Source organism: Trichosurus vulpecula, chromosome 3 (genome assembly GCF_011100635.1).
Source record: "Trichosurus vulpecula isolate mTriVul1 chromosome 3, mTriVul1.pri, whole genome shotgun sequence".
Taxonomy (NCBI): Eukaryota; Metazoa; Chordata; class Mammalia; order Diprotodontia; family Phalangeridae; genus Trichosurus; species Trichosurus vulpecula.
The window spans coordinates 24,861,007-24,877,053 of NC_050575.1; the positions used below are offsets into that span (position 1 = coordinate 24,861,007).

The 16,047-nt window shown below is 39.4% G+C and overlaps 1 protein-coding gene across 2 annotated transcripts in view; it reads left to right on the forward strand.

Annotated features, from left to right (window-relative positions):
* Positions 1–231: 231 nt before the first annotated feature.
* FNIP1 (folliculin interacting protein 1) overlaps positions 232–16,047 on the forward strand; it is a 140,322-nt gene continuing 124,506 nt past the window's right edge. Inside the window, exon 1 of one of the 2 annotated variants that reach the window (XM_036748845.1) lies at positions 232–529. In XM_036748845.1, coding sequence (XP_036604740.1) covers positions 279–529 — 251 coding nt within the window. In that variant the 5' untranslated portion in view covers positions 232–278. The remainder of the gene's footprint in view (positions 530–16,047) is intronic. The other variant, XM_036748846.1, reaches the window with a different exon arrangement.

Below are 16,047 nucleotides of genomic sequence, written 5' to 3' on the forward strand. Positions count from 1 at the left end.
CGAGACTAGGAATGAAGGATCCCCGCAGACCGCCCGGCGCGCCCCGCCCCAACCTCTCGCGCGGTCCCGGAGGCGCGCGCCCGGGCGCCCTTCCCCCGCTGCGCGTACCCGGCCACCCCTTGGCTGCCATGTGAGGGGTCCCGCCAACCAATGGAGGCTCTCGGCAGGCGGGCTCGCCCCGCCCCTCTCCCCTCCGCCTCCTGTGGCAGTTTGAAGTGACTAATTTCTGTCATATGACTGTGACACCAATGGGGGCGGCGGCCGCTGGGCGGAACTAGATGCTCCGCGGCTGCTCTCGCTGCTCCCCGAAGGGGCCCAGGTCCCCGCAGCCCCCTTCCCCGTACACATCTTGCCACTCGCGGAGCCCCTCGGAAAGATCCAGTGGCCCTCGGCCCCGCCGCGCTGGGCCTGGCGCGGCCGGACCTGACCCGGCCAAGATGCCCCCGACCCTCTTCCAGAAGCTGTTCAACAAAAGGAGCGGACTGAGCTCCCCCGGCCGGGACGCCCGGGACCCCGACTGCGTGTGCAGGTAAGGGCGGCGTCCCCGGCTGCTCGCAGCCTCGCCTGTCCCTTCCCCCCGCGTGTCCTTCCCGTCCCCAGCGTGGGGAGCGCAAAGTTGGACACCCGTGACTGTCCCGCCTCTGGCCCGCTGCCGCCTCCTTCCCGGAGCCGGAACTTGGGCGGCTCGGGTGGGTCGCTTTGTCCCCGCGGGGCGCGAGGCTGAGGGGTTCCCTCCTCCCCCTTTCAACTTCTGGCATTCGCGGAGTGGGGTTGGCCGGGTGGGTGGCCGGGAGGGAGGATGCTCTGCACGCGGGTCAGCCCTCTGGCCCCACCCCCACCTCCACCCCCACTGCCCAGTCACCGATCGTTTGTTTAGGTCCCCCACCCCCTCCACGAGGTGCCTGCCACGGCTGAGGTGCTGGGGCAGTTGGTATTTTCATCACCTTCCTGTTTGCAAAAAAGTTGAGTGATTGCCGAAGCAGAAGGAGTCTTGCAGTTACTTCTACCAAGAAGCTCTGCTTCCTTTGAACCTGCCTGTTTTCGGCGATCAGGGCCCCTCTCTCTGGGTGAGGGAAGTTCCCACTCCTCCTCCTCCGTCCCCCTTCCCGTGCTTGCTAACTGGTGCGCTTCCCACTGGAGATATTGTTTAAGATTTGGGGCAGATTTCAATAATATTAAGGAGGGAGGGGTCAAAGAGGAAGGGGGAGGGGGAGAATGGAGCCCCGACACGCTTCTCTTGGCTCTCTTGGAAATTGAAATTGCAAGGGTGTTATTTGACTGAGCGACCTTAACGCTATAGAAGGAGAAATGTAAAATGCATAAGCTGCCAGTAGCAGTCTAAGGTTACTACCAAGTCTGTCATGATCTAACCGCCACAGAATTGAATCAAGTGTTCCAAACACAATACTGTTAATAAAGAGAACTTTTCCTTTAGAATTCACTGATTAAGAAGTTAAGTAAAGCTTGCTGAGATAGAATTATAACTTGTCAAATAGCCAATTAAAAAAATTTTGGGGTTAGGATGGTTAGTACCAGCCTAGGAAGGGGGGAAGGGCATAAGGGGGAAGAGAACAAATATTTACTAAGCACCTAGTATGCGTTAAGTACTTTACAAATATCGCCTTTAGAAACGGAATGCTTTTCTTCTGAGCAAAAAATAAAGGATAATTTTGTTATGTTTTATAATATTGATAGCTAGCATTTATATAGTATTTTAAGAAAAAATTGAGTTCTGAACATTTTGAAAGAAGGCAGCAAAAACATACAAATTTCCTGTCATTAATATTTTTCGACTTGCCATCAAATCTCCTGTCACACTTGTATTGACTCTTAAAAGTTTCTGTGGTACCTTCCCTTTGAAATAGAACACAAAATATTAAAAAGAAAAACCCTTTACATTTCCAACATCCGTTGACACAAAGTTGAAAATGGGAAGCAGGCTAAAAGATAATTGGGGTGCGAAGTTGGGTGACATTAAGATCAGACAACTGTCACAAACCTATTTTTGTTTTCTAGACAAGATACATTGATGCTAAAAGGTCACATTTATACTTGAAAAACACTTGCATATTACAAAGCAACACCTAATAAACGCCTGTTCAATTTAATCGAACAGTAATGTTAGGTACGGATTTTTATTTAGGATCTAGCATTCAAAGAAGTTCTTTGTGGCTACTAAGAACTTTTCCCCCAGGAATTCATTTTCTCTTGTAACCTGAGTTTTCTTATTATATCAAAATTTTTAAAAGCATGGCTTCATCAAAGTAAATGTCTCAAATGTTAACTTTCAGCCTAAAACTCTAGCTGCTTCTCTCTCACACTCAGTTTTTTCGCTGAGTTCTCCTCAGGGTTAAATCAAGTCAACTCACTGGAGGTAAGGTGAGACGTTGTAAAAGTGATAGGAGAAAAGAATCTTGCACAAGAGAAGATCCTCCTTGATGCCTTCTATGATGACCCTTATCTAAAATGATCTCTTCCTTATGCAATTTCAAATATTATCTTGTATGATAGATGTTTCTTCGGGGTTCTAAAATTACTACCAGACCTGGAACAGGGGGGCCCAGTTATATTAAAAGGGATATCTTCTTTACCTTGATCATGTTCTCACCCAGAAACCTGGGCAAAATCTCTCCATCACCAGCCTAGAAGATTGCTACCAATTCCTCAGGCATGTTGGACTGTGTATAAAAAGTGAACTTTGGTGCACCTACAGGAGAAAAAAACCTTAGCAGGACAAAACAGTACCAGTCAAGTGCCAGCCAGAGTCACAGTCCCACCACTGAAAATCTTGGTACAGTAGACCAAGTCCCATTCCAGTGAAAAGAACACTGGTTATCTTCCATACCTAGAGTTGTAATGCTTCCCTACCTCTGGTGCATCCTAAGTGCCTAATAAATGCTTGTTTACTATTGACTGATTTCTGCCTCTTAGAATCTCTAGTTTTCCAAAATTTGGCTTAAGCATTAGCTTCTGTATGGTCATTCCTTATTTCCCCAGCTGCCAGTGCCTTCCTCTTTAAAACTAATTTTGATAAACAGAAAGTATTTATTTTGTGTATGCTTGTATATGTAAATGTCTCTTTCTGTAGTAAGTTCCTTAAGAATGGAACAATTTCACTTGAGTTTTTGTATCTCTCCCTCCTAGCAGTTGGACAAGTAGTAGCCACCTAATAAATGCTTGTTGATTGTTTGAGGTCCCTCCTAGGCTCTCCTGACCAAGTGCCTGATTTTCCCTGATTTTGGCTATCCTCTGTTAGAAGTCTTTTTCAGCTAGTACTTTACTGCTCTTTTTGTTCCCTTCTCACTTCATTCTTTCCTCATCACCCTCCCCTCAGATTTTGCTCTGTTTAATATGCCTGGTACTCCTGCCTCTGTATCCCTCTTCCCCACCTTGTGATATGAAGTCTTCCCCGATTTTTCTCCTTCCCCTAACTGCTAGTGGTCGTCTTACAGGGTAAAGGTCATGTCTATCTCAGTTAAGGTAATGTATCTTTCACTCCCCAGTCCAAAGTTTGTGCCCTTGCCCGGTGACCATACCACAGGTGTCTAGGAACAGTCCTGCCACTTCTGTGGTTCTGGAGCTTACTGCTGTAGGGATACTTTTTGTTACCATATGTTTGATTTTCATGAAGGTTCCAACAGCTACTTTGGGTTACATTTTTAGCTCCCATATAAAGGTCCAGAGACTAGATCTCATACAGCTTTGTACTGTGAACAAAACATGACGTGTAACTAAAGTGCTCAATAAATATTTGTTAAATAAGTTGGTGAAAAAATATTTCTTATTCAGACATCTAATATGTCATATTTCTGCTTAAAAAAAATCTTCATTTTCTGCTGAGTAAACAAATTCCTTGGTAACTTCCTGCAGGGCCAGCACAGTACTTTTGTACATAGTAAGTGATTAATACTACTGAATGAATGAATAAATGAATGAATGAATATTAGTCGTTCCTAAATAATAGGTGTGTTTTAAGGTGCCTTGATAGATAGGAGAAATGTGGGAAATTCAGGGTGTGGTGACAAGGGCAATGGGGAGGTTAATTTGAGGTAAAGGAGGACTTTCAGCAGCTCAAATTGAACCATATAGATACCTCTCTGTTCAGCTGTATGCATATAAGGCCAGCTCTTCATCGCAGCTTGCCAGGCAGTTTTATCATAAATACTTGTGGCACCACAAAAAGGCTTTTGTGAAGAGATGTGGAGGCTTGTGTATTTAATGGAATCACTAAAGGAACTAGAAATTGAATTAGAATTGTAAAATTATTGAGCAGCTAAAGATACAAATATAGGCAACACTGGTATTCAAATGGTGATTTCCTGAACCTTACACTTTAGTTGCTTGCTCTGGGTAAATGTATCTGTCCTTATAATGTTAGTGTTTTGTAAATTATAGCTGCTTAATTAATCTTTGAATTTAATGTCACAAGGAGTTGAAGATAATTTTTAGAAGAAATATTTCTTTAAGAATTTGGAAAAGGACTTAGGTGATTTCTCGTTTACAATATTTTTTCACTTCTGGAAACTGCCAATTTCCAGAATAAATAGGATTTGAGTACACTGAATCTGTGAGAACATAGAAAGGAGCATAATGAGAGCTTAAAAATGAAATTCTTCAGTTTAAAATTCTACTAGAAAGAAAAGAGGACAAATATGCCAAATTTTAGCAAAAAAAATTCTTTTAGAATTGAATATTAATATCAATCGTCTTTATCTCTAAGCATTTAATAATGCATTATTTCTGCAAAAGGCCGTTTGCATTTTTTATCACAGCACATTGTCCTTATTTTCCTTAAGACAGGCTACATTTTTCTTTCGAAATATTTTTTTAATTGCTTCAACTACATTGGGTAGGAAAATTACACATTAAAAATAAGAAAATGACACATTGCTTAAGAAAATATATTGACTTTTAGAAGGTTGTATTTATTGACTGTCAAATATTTATTGAACATCCAGTCTAGAATAAATATCCACATTTAGCTTTCAGATACAATTTCTACTCTCTGAGACTTTGCTATTATAAATGTGACACTAACAGGTTTTCTTAAACTGTGGTTAATAAACTAGTTTTTAAAAATATTTTGATAGCTTCCTTTACAGTCTTGTCTATTTTATTTTATTCATTTAAAATATTAATTCTGAGAGGAGGTTCACCAGACTACAAAAAAAGGATCCATGACACAAAAATATTAAAAATCCCTGCTTTAAAATAATGACTGATCCCCAAAGCAAAACACCATCTCATTATTTTATAGTAACATATTATAAATATCCAAGGATACTTTGATCTTCTTTAATACAAGCAAAAGAGAATCTTTGACTGGGTTTCTTGGATCCCTAACATGTTTAGCTAGTTTCAGGGAATAAAGGAAACACGTTGTAGGTTAGCTACTTTGTAGTGAGACAGAAGCACTGAAGTCTCTTTGTAAGAAGGAATCTTGATATGGTTTTTTGTTGACTGAAATGAGTGAGGCACTTAGTAGGATTTAGTAAGAACTTTGAATTATATTTTTAATAAGTGTTTTTGCTATGATCTGATCCAGTTTATTCATGTCTAGAAAATGTTGCGATTACCTGGAAGAACTTTTTCTTGTTCACTTAAAAGTAATTTTCTTCAGATGTAGTATAATCATTTGCTTAGAGGCACAGATGAAAATTATTGAACTCTTTAAATACTTTATGTTAAATAGACATGAACCTAAGAAAAGAACTTAAGTTTTGGTTAGTATAAAGGATGTACCATAATTATTAGCGCAGTTTTAAGATTTCATAGTTTAAAACTGCACTAAGACGTTGGGAACACCCTGTGTACAGCAGTGTTCTGATAAATGTTTAGCCATTGGCTTTCTGGAAATATATGTCACACTTAGGTTCAGTCTACTTTATTAACATTCTTTCCATCACTTTCTTTAAGACCAGACCATCAATGAAACAAATTAATCCTTGATGTGTAGCTTTTGCCAATTTCAGAGGTGTAAATCATCACACTGAAAATTTAACATTCAGCTCCCAGGAGTCAAAATGAACTAACTCCAGCACACCCCTGATTGTATATTTCATAGACACAATTCATATGTAATATATATAAGATCTATCTATTTATTCCGTGGAATTTTTAAGTGACCTATTCTAATTGATCTGTGTCCTACAGTTTTTTGATACTTAGAGAGATGTGACTAATTGTTTGGGTGGTATTCCCACTCCCCAGTGATACAAATCATAGCTCCTCTTTGGTTTAACAGACAAGTCTTTGTAAATTGCCATAAAAAATTAATCATCTATTAGCCAGATTTCTGTTAACATGTCTCTCTAGATTTATCTAGGCAGTCCCATGGAAGATAATTCATTGCCTGGCCAGTACTCAGATTCTTTCTAGGTTGGTAGGATCTGCACAGAAGGCTGGTTTCTTAGCAGAATTTTCAAGAACCCAGGGCCATGTCCATACACCATGAGTTATTCTAGGCATGGCCTAGAAAATGAATTTTGTTGCTGTTTTGTCTAATTCTAGAAAGTAACTCCTCGGTGGTTTAGTATGTCAGGAGATCTGTTGGTTAACTTAGGTAATGTTGTCATTCCTATTATATTTTTACTGCCCAACCGTGAGTATGTAATTTAAGTCCTTCTATGTTTATGTAAAAGGTATTTTGTTATTTTACTTAAATACCTTGAGTTTTCCTTGATGGATTGGCTTGTTAGATATTTCATAGATTTTGGAGTTACTTTGAATAGGATTTTTTTTTTTGCTATTTCTAAGGAGGTTTTAGCTATTATCATTTAGAATATTAATAGTTTATATGGATTTATTTTGCATTCTTTGATTTTATAGAAGTGATTAATCATGTTTCCTGATTTTCTAAGATTTTCTAAATATTTAACCACCATGTTATTTTCAAACAGGAATAATTTTGTCTCTGTTAATGTTTATGCCTTTAATTTATTTCTCGTTTCTTACTATTATTTACTCTTCACTGGTGGTAAATTCACCCTTTTCATTTTTTATGCTTATAATTTGGGAGTTTTAATCAAATTAACCAATAGTTTATATATATTATTGTTTTTTCCCATTAAAACCAGCTCCTAGTTTTATATTAGTTCAGTAATTTTCTTTCAGTTTTATTACTGTCTCCTTTGATTTTCAGGATTTCCAATTTGGTGTTTTCAGGGAGTTTTAATTTGTTCTTTTTTCTAGTTTTTTGAATTGCATGTCCAATTCATTTTTCTGCTCTTTATCTTATTGGCGTAAGTGTTTAGAGATATAAATTTTCCCCTAAGTACCACTTTGGCAGCATTCCAAAAATTTTGATATGTTGTCTTACTGTCATTCTCTTTAATTCATTGTTTCTGTGATTTGTTTCTTGACCCACTTATTCATTAGGCTTAGATTATTTAGTTTCTAGTTTATTTAAATCTATCTTTTTATGGTCCTTCATTGAATGTAATTTTTATTGCATTATGATCTGAAAAGGATGCATTTAATATTTCTGCTTTTGATTGTAAGGTTTTTATGCCCTAATACATGGTTAATTTTTGTGTGGATGCCATATACCACTGAAAAAAAGGTATGTCCCCTTTCTGTTCCCATTCAGTTCCCCAAGGTCTATCATATCTAACTTTTCCAAAAATTCTTTTTACCTCCCTAACTTCTTTCTTTTTGTTGTTTTTTGTTTTGGTTGTATTTATCTAGCTGTAAGGGGAAAATTGGGGTTCCCTACCAGTATAGTTTTATTGTCTATTTCCTCCTGTAATTCATTTAACTTCTTTAAAAATTTGGATGCTATGCCATTTGGTGCATATATGTTTAGTATTGATATTGGTTCATTGTGGTGTCTTTGTCTGAGATCCTGATTGCTATCCTTGCTTTTTTTTTTTCTTCAGCTGAAACATAATAGGTTTTGTTCCAGTCCCTTAACTTTTACTCTGTGTGTGTCTCTCTGCTTCAGATATGTTTCTTGTAAGCAACATAAAGTAGGATTCTGGTTTTTAATCTACTCTGCTGTTTGCTTCCATTTTATGGGTGAGTTCATCCCATTTATATTTACAGCTATGATTACTGTGTGTTTCCCTCCATCCTATTTCCCCTATTTATCCTTCTCTCTCTCTCTCTCTCTCTCTCTCTCTCTCTCTCTCTCTCTCTCTCTCTCTCTCTCTCTCTCTCTCTCCTCCCTCTCTCTCCCTCCCTCCCTCCCTCTCCTTTTACCCTGTCCCTTCTCAAAAATGTTTAGCTTCTGGCTACAGCCTCCCCCAGTCCACCCTCCCTTCTGTCAGCTCCCCCCCTCTCTTATTCCCCTCGTTTCCTATTTCCTTATTGGGTAAGATAGATTTCTTTTTTTTTTTTATAAATCCATTTTAAAAAAAATTTATTTATTTAACATATTTAGTTTTCAGCATTGATTTTCACAAGAGTTTGAATTACAAATTTTCTCCCCATTTCTACCCTCCCCCCCACTCCAAGATGACGTATATTCTGGCCCCCTTTCAGCCCTCCCTTCCATCACCCCACTCCCCTCCCATCCCCTTTTCCCTTCCTTTCTTGTAGGGCAAGATAAATTTCTACGCCCCATTGCCTGTGTATCTTATTTTCTAGTTGCATGCAAAAACTTTTTTTTTTGCTTTTGAACATCTGTTCTTAAAACTTTGAGTTCCAAATTCTCTCCCCTCTTCCCTTCCCACCCACCCTCCCTAAGAAGTCAAGCAATTCAACATAGGCCACATGCATATCGTTATGTATAACCCTTCCACAATACTCATGTTGTGAAAGACTAACTATATTTTGCTCCTTCCCAACCCATCCCCCTTTATTGAATTTTCTCCCTTGACCCTGTCCCCTTTTGAAAGTGTTTGTTTTTGATTACCTCCACCCCCATCTGCCCTCCCCTCCATCATCCCCCCCACTTTTTTTTAATCTTCTTCCCTCTTATTTCCTGTGGGGTAACATATCCAATTGAGTATGTATGGTATTCCCTCCTCAGGCCAGATTTGATGAGAGCAAGATTCACTCATTCCCCCCTCACCTGCCCTGCCTCCTCCTCCCACAGAACTGCTTTTTCTTGCCACTTTTATGCGAGATAATCCGCCCCATTCTATCTCTTCCTATCTCCCTCTCTCAATATATTCCTCTCTCATCCCTTAAGTTGATTTTATTTCTTTTAGATATCTTCCCTTCATCTTCAACTCACCCTGTGCCCGCTCTCTCTCTCTCTCTCTCTCTCTCTCTCTCTCTCTCTCTCTATGTGTATATATATATATATATATATATACACACATACATATATACATACATGCACATTCACTTATATATATATATATATATATATATATATATATATATATATATATATATATATACATCAACATATGTATATGCATATTCCTTTCAGCTACTATGATATTGAGGTCTCATGAATCATACACATCATCTTTCTATGTAGGAATGTAAACAAAACAGTTCAACTTTAGTAAGTCCCTTATGATTTCTCTTTCTTGTTTACCTTTTCATGCTTCTCTTGATTCTTGTGTTTGAAAGTCAAATTTTCTATTCAGCTCTGGTCTTTTCACTGAGAAAGCTTGAAAGTCCTCTATTTTATTGAAAGTCTCTATTTTGCCTTGGAGCATGATACTCAGTTTTGCTGGGTAGGTGATTCTAGGTTTTAATCCTAGCTCCATTGACCTCCGGAATATTGTATTCCGAGCCCTTCGATCTCTTAATGTAGAAGCTGCCAGATCTTGGGTTATTCTGATTGGGTTTCCACAATACTCAAATTGTTTCTTTCTGGCTGCTTGCAGGATTTTCTCCTTGATCTGGGAGCTCTGGAATTTGGCGACAACATTCCTAGGAAATTTCTTTTGGGGATATTTTTGAGGAGGCGATCAGTGGATTCTTTCAATTTCTATTTTGCCCTGTGGCTCTAGAATATCAGGGCAGTTCTCCTTGATAATTTCTTGAAAGATGATATCTAGGCTCTTTTTTTGATCATGGCTTTCAGATAGTCCAATAATTTTTAAATTCTCTCTCCTGGATCTATTTTCCAGGTCAGTGGTTTTTCCAAGGAGATATTTCACATTGTCTTCCATTTTTTCATTCCTTTGGTTCTGTTTTATATAATCTTGATTTCTCATAAAGTCACTAGCTTCCACTTGCTCCAATCTAATTTTTAAGGTAGTATTTTCTTCAGTGGTCCGTTGGGCCTCCTTCTCCATTTGGCTAATTCTGCCTTTCAAGGCATTCTTCTCCTCATTGGCTTTTTGGAGCTCTTTTGCCATTTGAGTTAGCCTATTTTTTAAGGTGTTGTTTTCTTCAGTGTATTTTTCAGTATTTTTTTGGGTCTCCTTTAGCAAGTCATTGACTTGTTTTTCATGGTTTTCTCGCATCCTTCTCATTTCTCTTCCCAATTTTTCCTCTACTTCTCTAACTTGCTTTTCCAAATCCTTTTTGAGCTCTTCCATGGCCTGGGACCAGTTCATGTTTTTCTTGGAGGCTTTTGTGGTAGGCTCTTGCACTTTGTTGACTTCTTTAGGCTGTATGTTTTGGTCTTCTTTGTCAACAAAGAAAGAATCCAAAGTCTGAGACTGAATCTGGGTGTGTTTTCGCTGCCTGGCCATATTCCCAGCCAACTAACTTGACCCTTGAGTTTTTCAGTGGGGTATGACTGCTCGTAGACTAAAGAGTTCTATGTTTCACGTTTAGGGGGATGTGCCAGCTCTGCCACACCAGCACTCCTCCTTCCCCAAGAACCCCCAACCCAGACTGGGCTTAGATCTTCAGCAGGCTGTGCACTCCTGCTCTGATCTGCCACTTAATTCCTCCCACCAGGTGGGCCTGGGGCCAGAAGCAACAGCAGCTGTAGCTGCCCCACCTCCGCTGCCCAGGGGGCGGTGGCCGAACCAAGAACTCCTTCCACTCCCGCAGCTTTTCCCACTAACCCTCTCCGCTGTCTTTGGTGTTCGTGGGTTGAGAAGTCTGGTAATTGCCACAGCTTACTGATTCAGTGCGCTAGGGCCCGCTCCGCCTGGCTCCTGGTCTGGTTGGTCCGAGCAGCTCACGCTGGGCTCTGCTCTGCTCCACTCCCAGCTCCCAGCTCCCGGCTCCCAGCTCCGTGTGGGATAGACCTCACCTAGAGACCATCCAGGCTGTCCTGAGCTAGAGCCCTGCTTCCCTCTGCTGTTTTGTGGGTTCTGCAGTTCTAGAATTGGTTCAGAGCCATTTTTTATAGGTTTTTGGAGGGACTCGGCAGGGAGCTCACTGTTTTCCAGCCGCCGTCTTGGCTCCACCCCCGGAGGTCTGGTAAGATAGATTTCTATACCCAGCTGAGTATGTTATTCCCTCTTTGAGCCAGTTCTGCTAAGAGTAAGTTCAGCTGTTGCCTGTTACCACCTCCCCTCCATCTTTCTCTCCACTGTAGTAGTCTTTTGCACCTCTTCATGTGAGAATTTACCCCATTCTGCCTCTCCCTTTCTTCCTCTCCAGGTATAATCCTGTTTCTCACCCCTTAATTTTGTATTTTGGGGTATCATCCCATCACAGTCAATTTATACCCATGCCTACTATGATGTATACTCCTTCTAATAGCCCTAATGGTGGTGAAGTTCTTAAGAGGTACAAATAACATCATCCTGTGCAGGAATATAACTATTTTAACCTTATTGAATCCCTTATGTTTTCTTTTTCCTATTTATCTTTTTATACTTCTCTTAAGTCTTGTATTCGGAAATAATATTTTCTCTTCAGTTCTGGTCTTTTCATCAGGAATGCTGGCAAGTCCTCTATTACATTGAATGACTATGTTTTCCCTGGAGGGATTATACTCAGCTTTGTTAGGTAGGCAACTCTTGGTTGTAATCCTAGCTCCTTTTGCCTCCTGGAATATCATATTCCAGGCCCTCTGATCCTTTAATGTAGAAGCTGCTAAATCCTGTGTAATCCTGACTGTAGTTCTACAGTATTTGAATAATTTCTTTCTGGTTGCCTGCAGTATTTTCTCCTTGACCTGGGAGCTCTGGAATTTGGCTGTAATGGTCCTGGTAGTTTTTATTTTGGGCTCTCTTTCAGGATTGGCGGATTCTTTCAATTCCTATTTTACCCTCTGGTTCTAGCATATCAGGGCAGTTTACCCTGATAATTTCTTGAAATATGATGTCCAAGCTCTTTTTAAATTATTATTATGGCTTTCAGGTAGTCCAATAATTCTTAGACTATCTCTCTTTGATCTCTTTTCCAGGTCAGTTGTTTTTCCAATGAGATAGTTTAATTTTTCTTCTATTTTTTTCACTTTTTTGATTTTGTTTTATCCTTTCTTGATGTCTTATGGAGTCATTAGCTTCCACTTGCCCAATTCCAGTTTTTAAGGAATTATTTTCTTCAGTGAGCTTTTGTACCTCCTTTTCCATTTGGCCAGTTCTACTTTGTAATGAGTTGTTTTCTTCAACGAATTTTTATATCTCTTTTTCCATTTTTTTGTGTTACCTTTACCAAGCTTTTGACTCTTTTTTTCATGATTATCTTGTATCATGTTTTTTTCTTTTCCTGGATTTTCTTCTACCTCTCTTATTTGATTTTTAAATTCTTTTTTTTTTAAGCTCTCCCCAGAATTCTTTTTGGTCCTGAGACCAATTCATATTTTTCTTTGAGGCTTCACGTGAAGGCATTTTAACATTGTTATCCTCTTCTGAGTTTGTGTTTTGATTTGTCTGTTGCCATAGTAACTGTCAGGTTATTTTTTTTTGTTTGTTTATTTTTGCTCATTTTCCCAGCCTATTTCATGACTTATAACTTTATGTTAAAATTGGACTCTGCTCCTGTGGTGTAGGGAGCACTGTCCAAAGCTTCTTGTGTCAGGGACATGGGACTTTGCTGCTTTGCCTGCACCGGAGCCATCAGGTCTCACTACTGGCCTGTGCCAGGGCTGCAGGGCCCTGTCAGGGGCACAGGGCCTCGCTGCTGGCTCACTGAGACACTGCCTGATTTGGACTGTGCTGTGCTCCCCTTTGAGCAGTGAGACAGACCTCCTCTGTCAACCTTCTAAATTGTTTTGTCTTGTCTTTTTATTGGTTCTGTTGTTCCAGAATTCATTTTGAGGTGGTATTTTTAGTTGTTTGCAGGTGAATTTGGGAGCATTCAGGCAAATTCCTGTCTTACTCTGCCATCTTGGTTCCTTTTTCTTACTATTGAAAATATTTTTAGAACCATTTAAAGTAATAATGGAGAGAGGGGACATTCTTCATGTACTCTGTGGTCTGATTTACCTGCTGTTCTTGATGTTGCTTAAACATGACTTATCTTTTTGCCTTTGTACAAGCTGTTTCCCATGCCTGGAATACACTCCCTGTTCAGCTGTACCTTTGAGAATCTCTAATTTCCTTTGAAGCTCAACTCAGATGACACCTCTTTCAGGAGGCCTTTTCTAATCCCATCAGCTACTAATAGTTCCCCATCCCCCATTACCTTGTTTAAATTGTATATATCTTTTGTATGTACTGATATATACTTGGTGCCTCTCGGAAAGAAAGTATGATCCTTAAGAGCAGGGGCTGTTTTGGTTTTTACTTTGCATCACTAGCACTTGCCAGAATGCCTAGCATAGAGCAGGTACTTAATACATGATTGCTGGTCGATTTGACCCTTATTTTATTTCTCTGTATTTGTAGGTTTAAGATTTTAATATTCCTCCACTGAAAATAATACTGCTTTTTGGTTATAGGTCTATGTTTTTTGTAAAATAAACTTTTAAAAAGTTCTTCCATGCCTCTGTTTTTTTTCAAGGTTTTTAGCGTAAACAAATGCTTTATTTTGTGAAAGCCTTTTTTTTGCATCTGTTGATATAATAATTTGGGTTTTTAAGATGATTAATTATGGTAATTGTTTCTAAATGATTCTTGTAACCTTGGTGTAAATCCAACTTGGCCAATTTTGGAGTATTTTTAATGACTATTTTTGTGTCTTTTCTTCATTTTCCATTATACTCCTTTCAATTCCTTTCCCAGAAAGCTATGCCTTAAAAAATATTTAAAAAAAAATAATGAAATCATACATCAAAGTTAACTAAACACGTTATCTAAGTCTGATATTACATACAGTGTTCTACACCCATAATCTCCCACCTTTACAAAGAAGGGATGGAGGTGTATTCTCATTGTGTCTTCTTTGGGGTTAAGCTTAGTGTGTTAGAGGGAGACACTTGTTTTATGTAGGCTGTTTGGCTTACTTGAAACTTATTTAGTATAAAACGTCAAATAGGTAGCAAGCTGATTCAGAAGTTTTAGCAAAACTACCACTATTTTGCAGTGAATACTTTTTTGACTTAGGGGGCCAGTTACTGAGGTGAATTTAGGTTTCCAACTTTTTGATAAAAAGAAAGCACTACTATAAATATTTTGGCATATGTGGAGCCTTTCTTTTCCTCGCTACCTACTTGATATAGAGATTTGCCAATGAAATCTCTGTGTCAAAGTGTGTGGATATTTCAGTCACTTTACTTGAATAATTCCAAATTGATTTCCAGCATTGGTATACAAATTCACTGCTCCTTCAACACTGCTTGTCTTCCATAGCCCTTTCAACATTGACCATTCCTGCCCTTTGCCAAGGAACTAGAATTGAAGAGGGTTTCTATCACTTGGTTAACTGCTGAAAAACAACAAAATGACACGGTAGATAGAGCACTGAGCCTGATTTCAAATGTTGTCTCAGGCACTTACTGGCTATATGACCTATGTGACCCTGGGCAGGCCATTTAATCTGTTTACCTCGGTTTCCTCATCTGTAAAATAGGAATAACAATAATAGCACCTATCTACTAGGGTTGTTTTGAGGATTAAATGAGATTATAATTACAAAGTGCTTAGCACAATGCCTGGCACGTAGTAAGCACTATATAAATGTTAGGTATTGTTAGGATTTAAAAATTGTGGTATATGAATGTAATACAATATTATGCTCTAAGAAATGGGGGCAGCTAGGCGGCTCAGTAGATGGAGTGTCAGGGCTGGGCGAGTTCACATTCAGCCTCAGGCACTTGGTAGCTTTGTGACCCTTAGCAAGGCACTTAACCCTGTTTGCCTCAGTTTCCTCATCTGTAAAATGAGCTGGAGACGGAAATGGCAAACCACTCCAGGATCTTTTCCAAGAAAATGCCAAATGGGGTCACAAACCATTGGACGCCACTGAACAACAAAGAAATGACGAAAGAGATGTCAGAGAATTTGGGGTGTGAACTGATGCAGTGAGTGAAGTTAGCCAAGCCAGAAAAATAATTTATAAAAAGACAGTAACATTTTAAAGAAAAACATTTTGAAATTCTCACAAATTTTGATTAATACAATGGCCAAATGTATCTCTAGAGGACCCATGATGAAGCATATTGCTAACTTCTTGACAGAGAGATGATAGACTCAAAGTACAGAAAGGGACATACATTTTTTGAACATGGCCACTGCCTAGATTCATTTTCCTTTACTCGTCAATAGGCAGTAAGTCAAGGATTTATTAAACACTTATATGTGCCAGGCTCTGTACTGGGCACTGGGGATCAAAAAAAAAAAAAGGAAAAGACAATCCCTGCTCTTAAGGAGCTAGGTCTAATAGGATAGAAAACATAAATTGGAAATACTGTAGAGAGGGAAAGCTCTGGAAAGGGAACCAGGAAAGGCTTCTTCCAGAAGGTAGGATTTTGGCTGGGACTTGAAGGAAGCCAGTGAAGCTGGAAGATAGAGATAAAGAGGGAGAGAATTCCAGGCACAGTCAAAATGCACTGAATCAGGAGGTGGAGACTCCTGCAAGGAACAGCAAGGAGGCCAGTATCATTAGATCACAGAGTACTGCAGGTAGGGGAGGGGAATGTGTAAGTTTAAGAAAACTTGAAAGGTAGGAAGGACCAGGTTATGAAGGCTTTGAATGCCAAACAGAAGATTTGACATTTAATCTTGGAGGTGATAGGGAACTACTGGAGTTTATTGAATTAGGGAGGATAACATGGTTAGACTTATGCATTAGGAAGATGACTTTGATAACAACATAGTGGAATTCTTTCTCAGCTTTATCTTTCCTATTTAG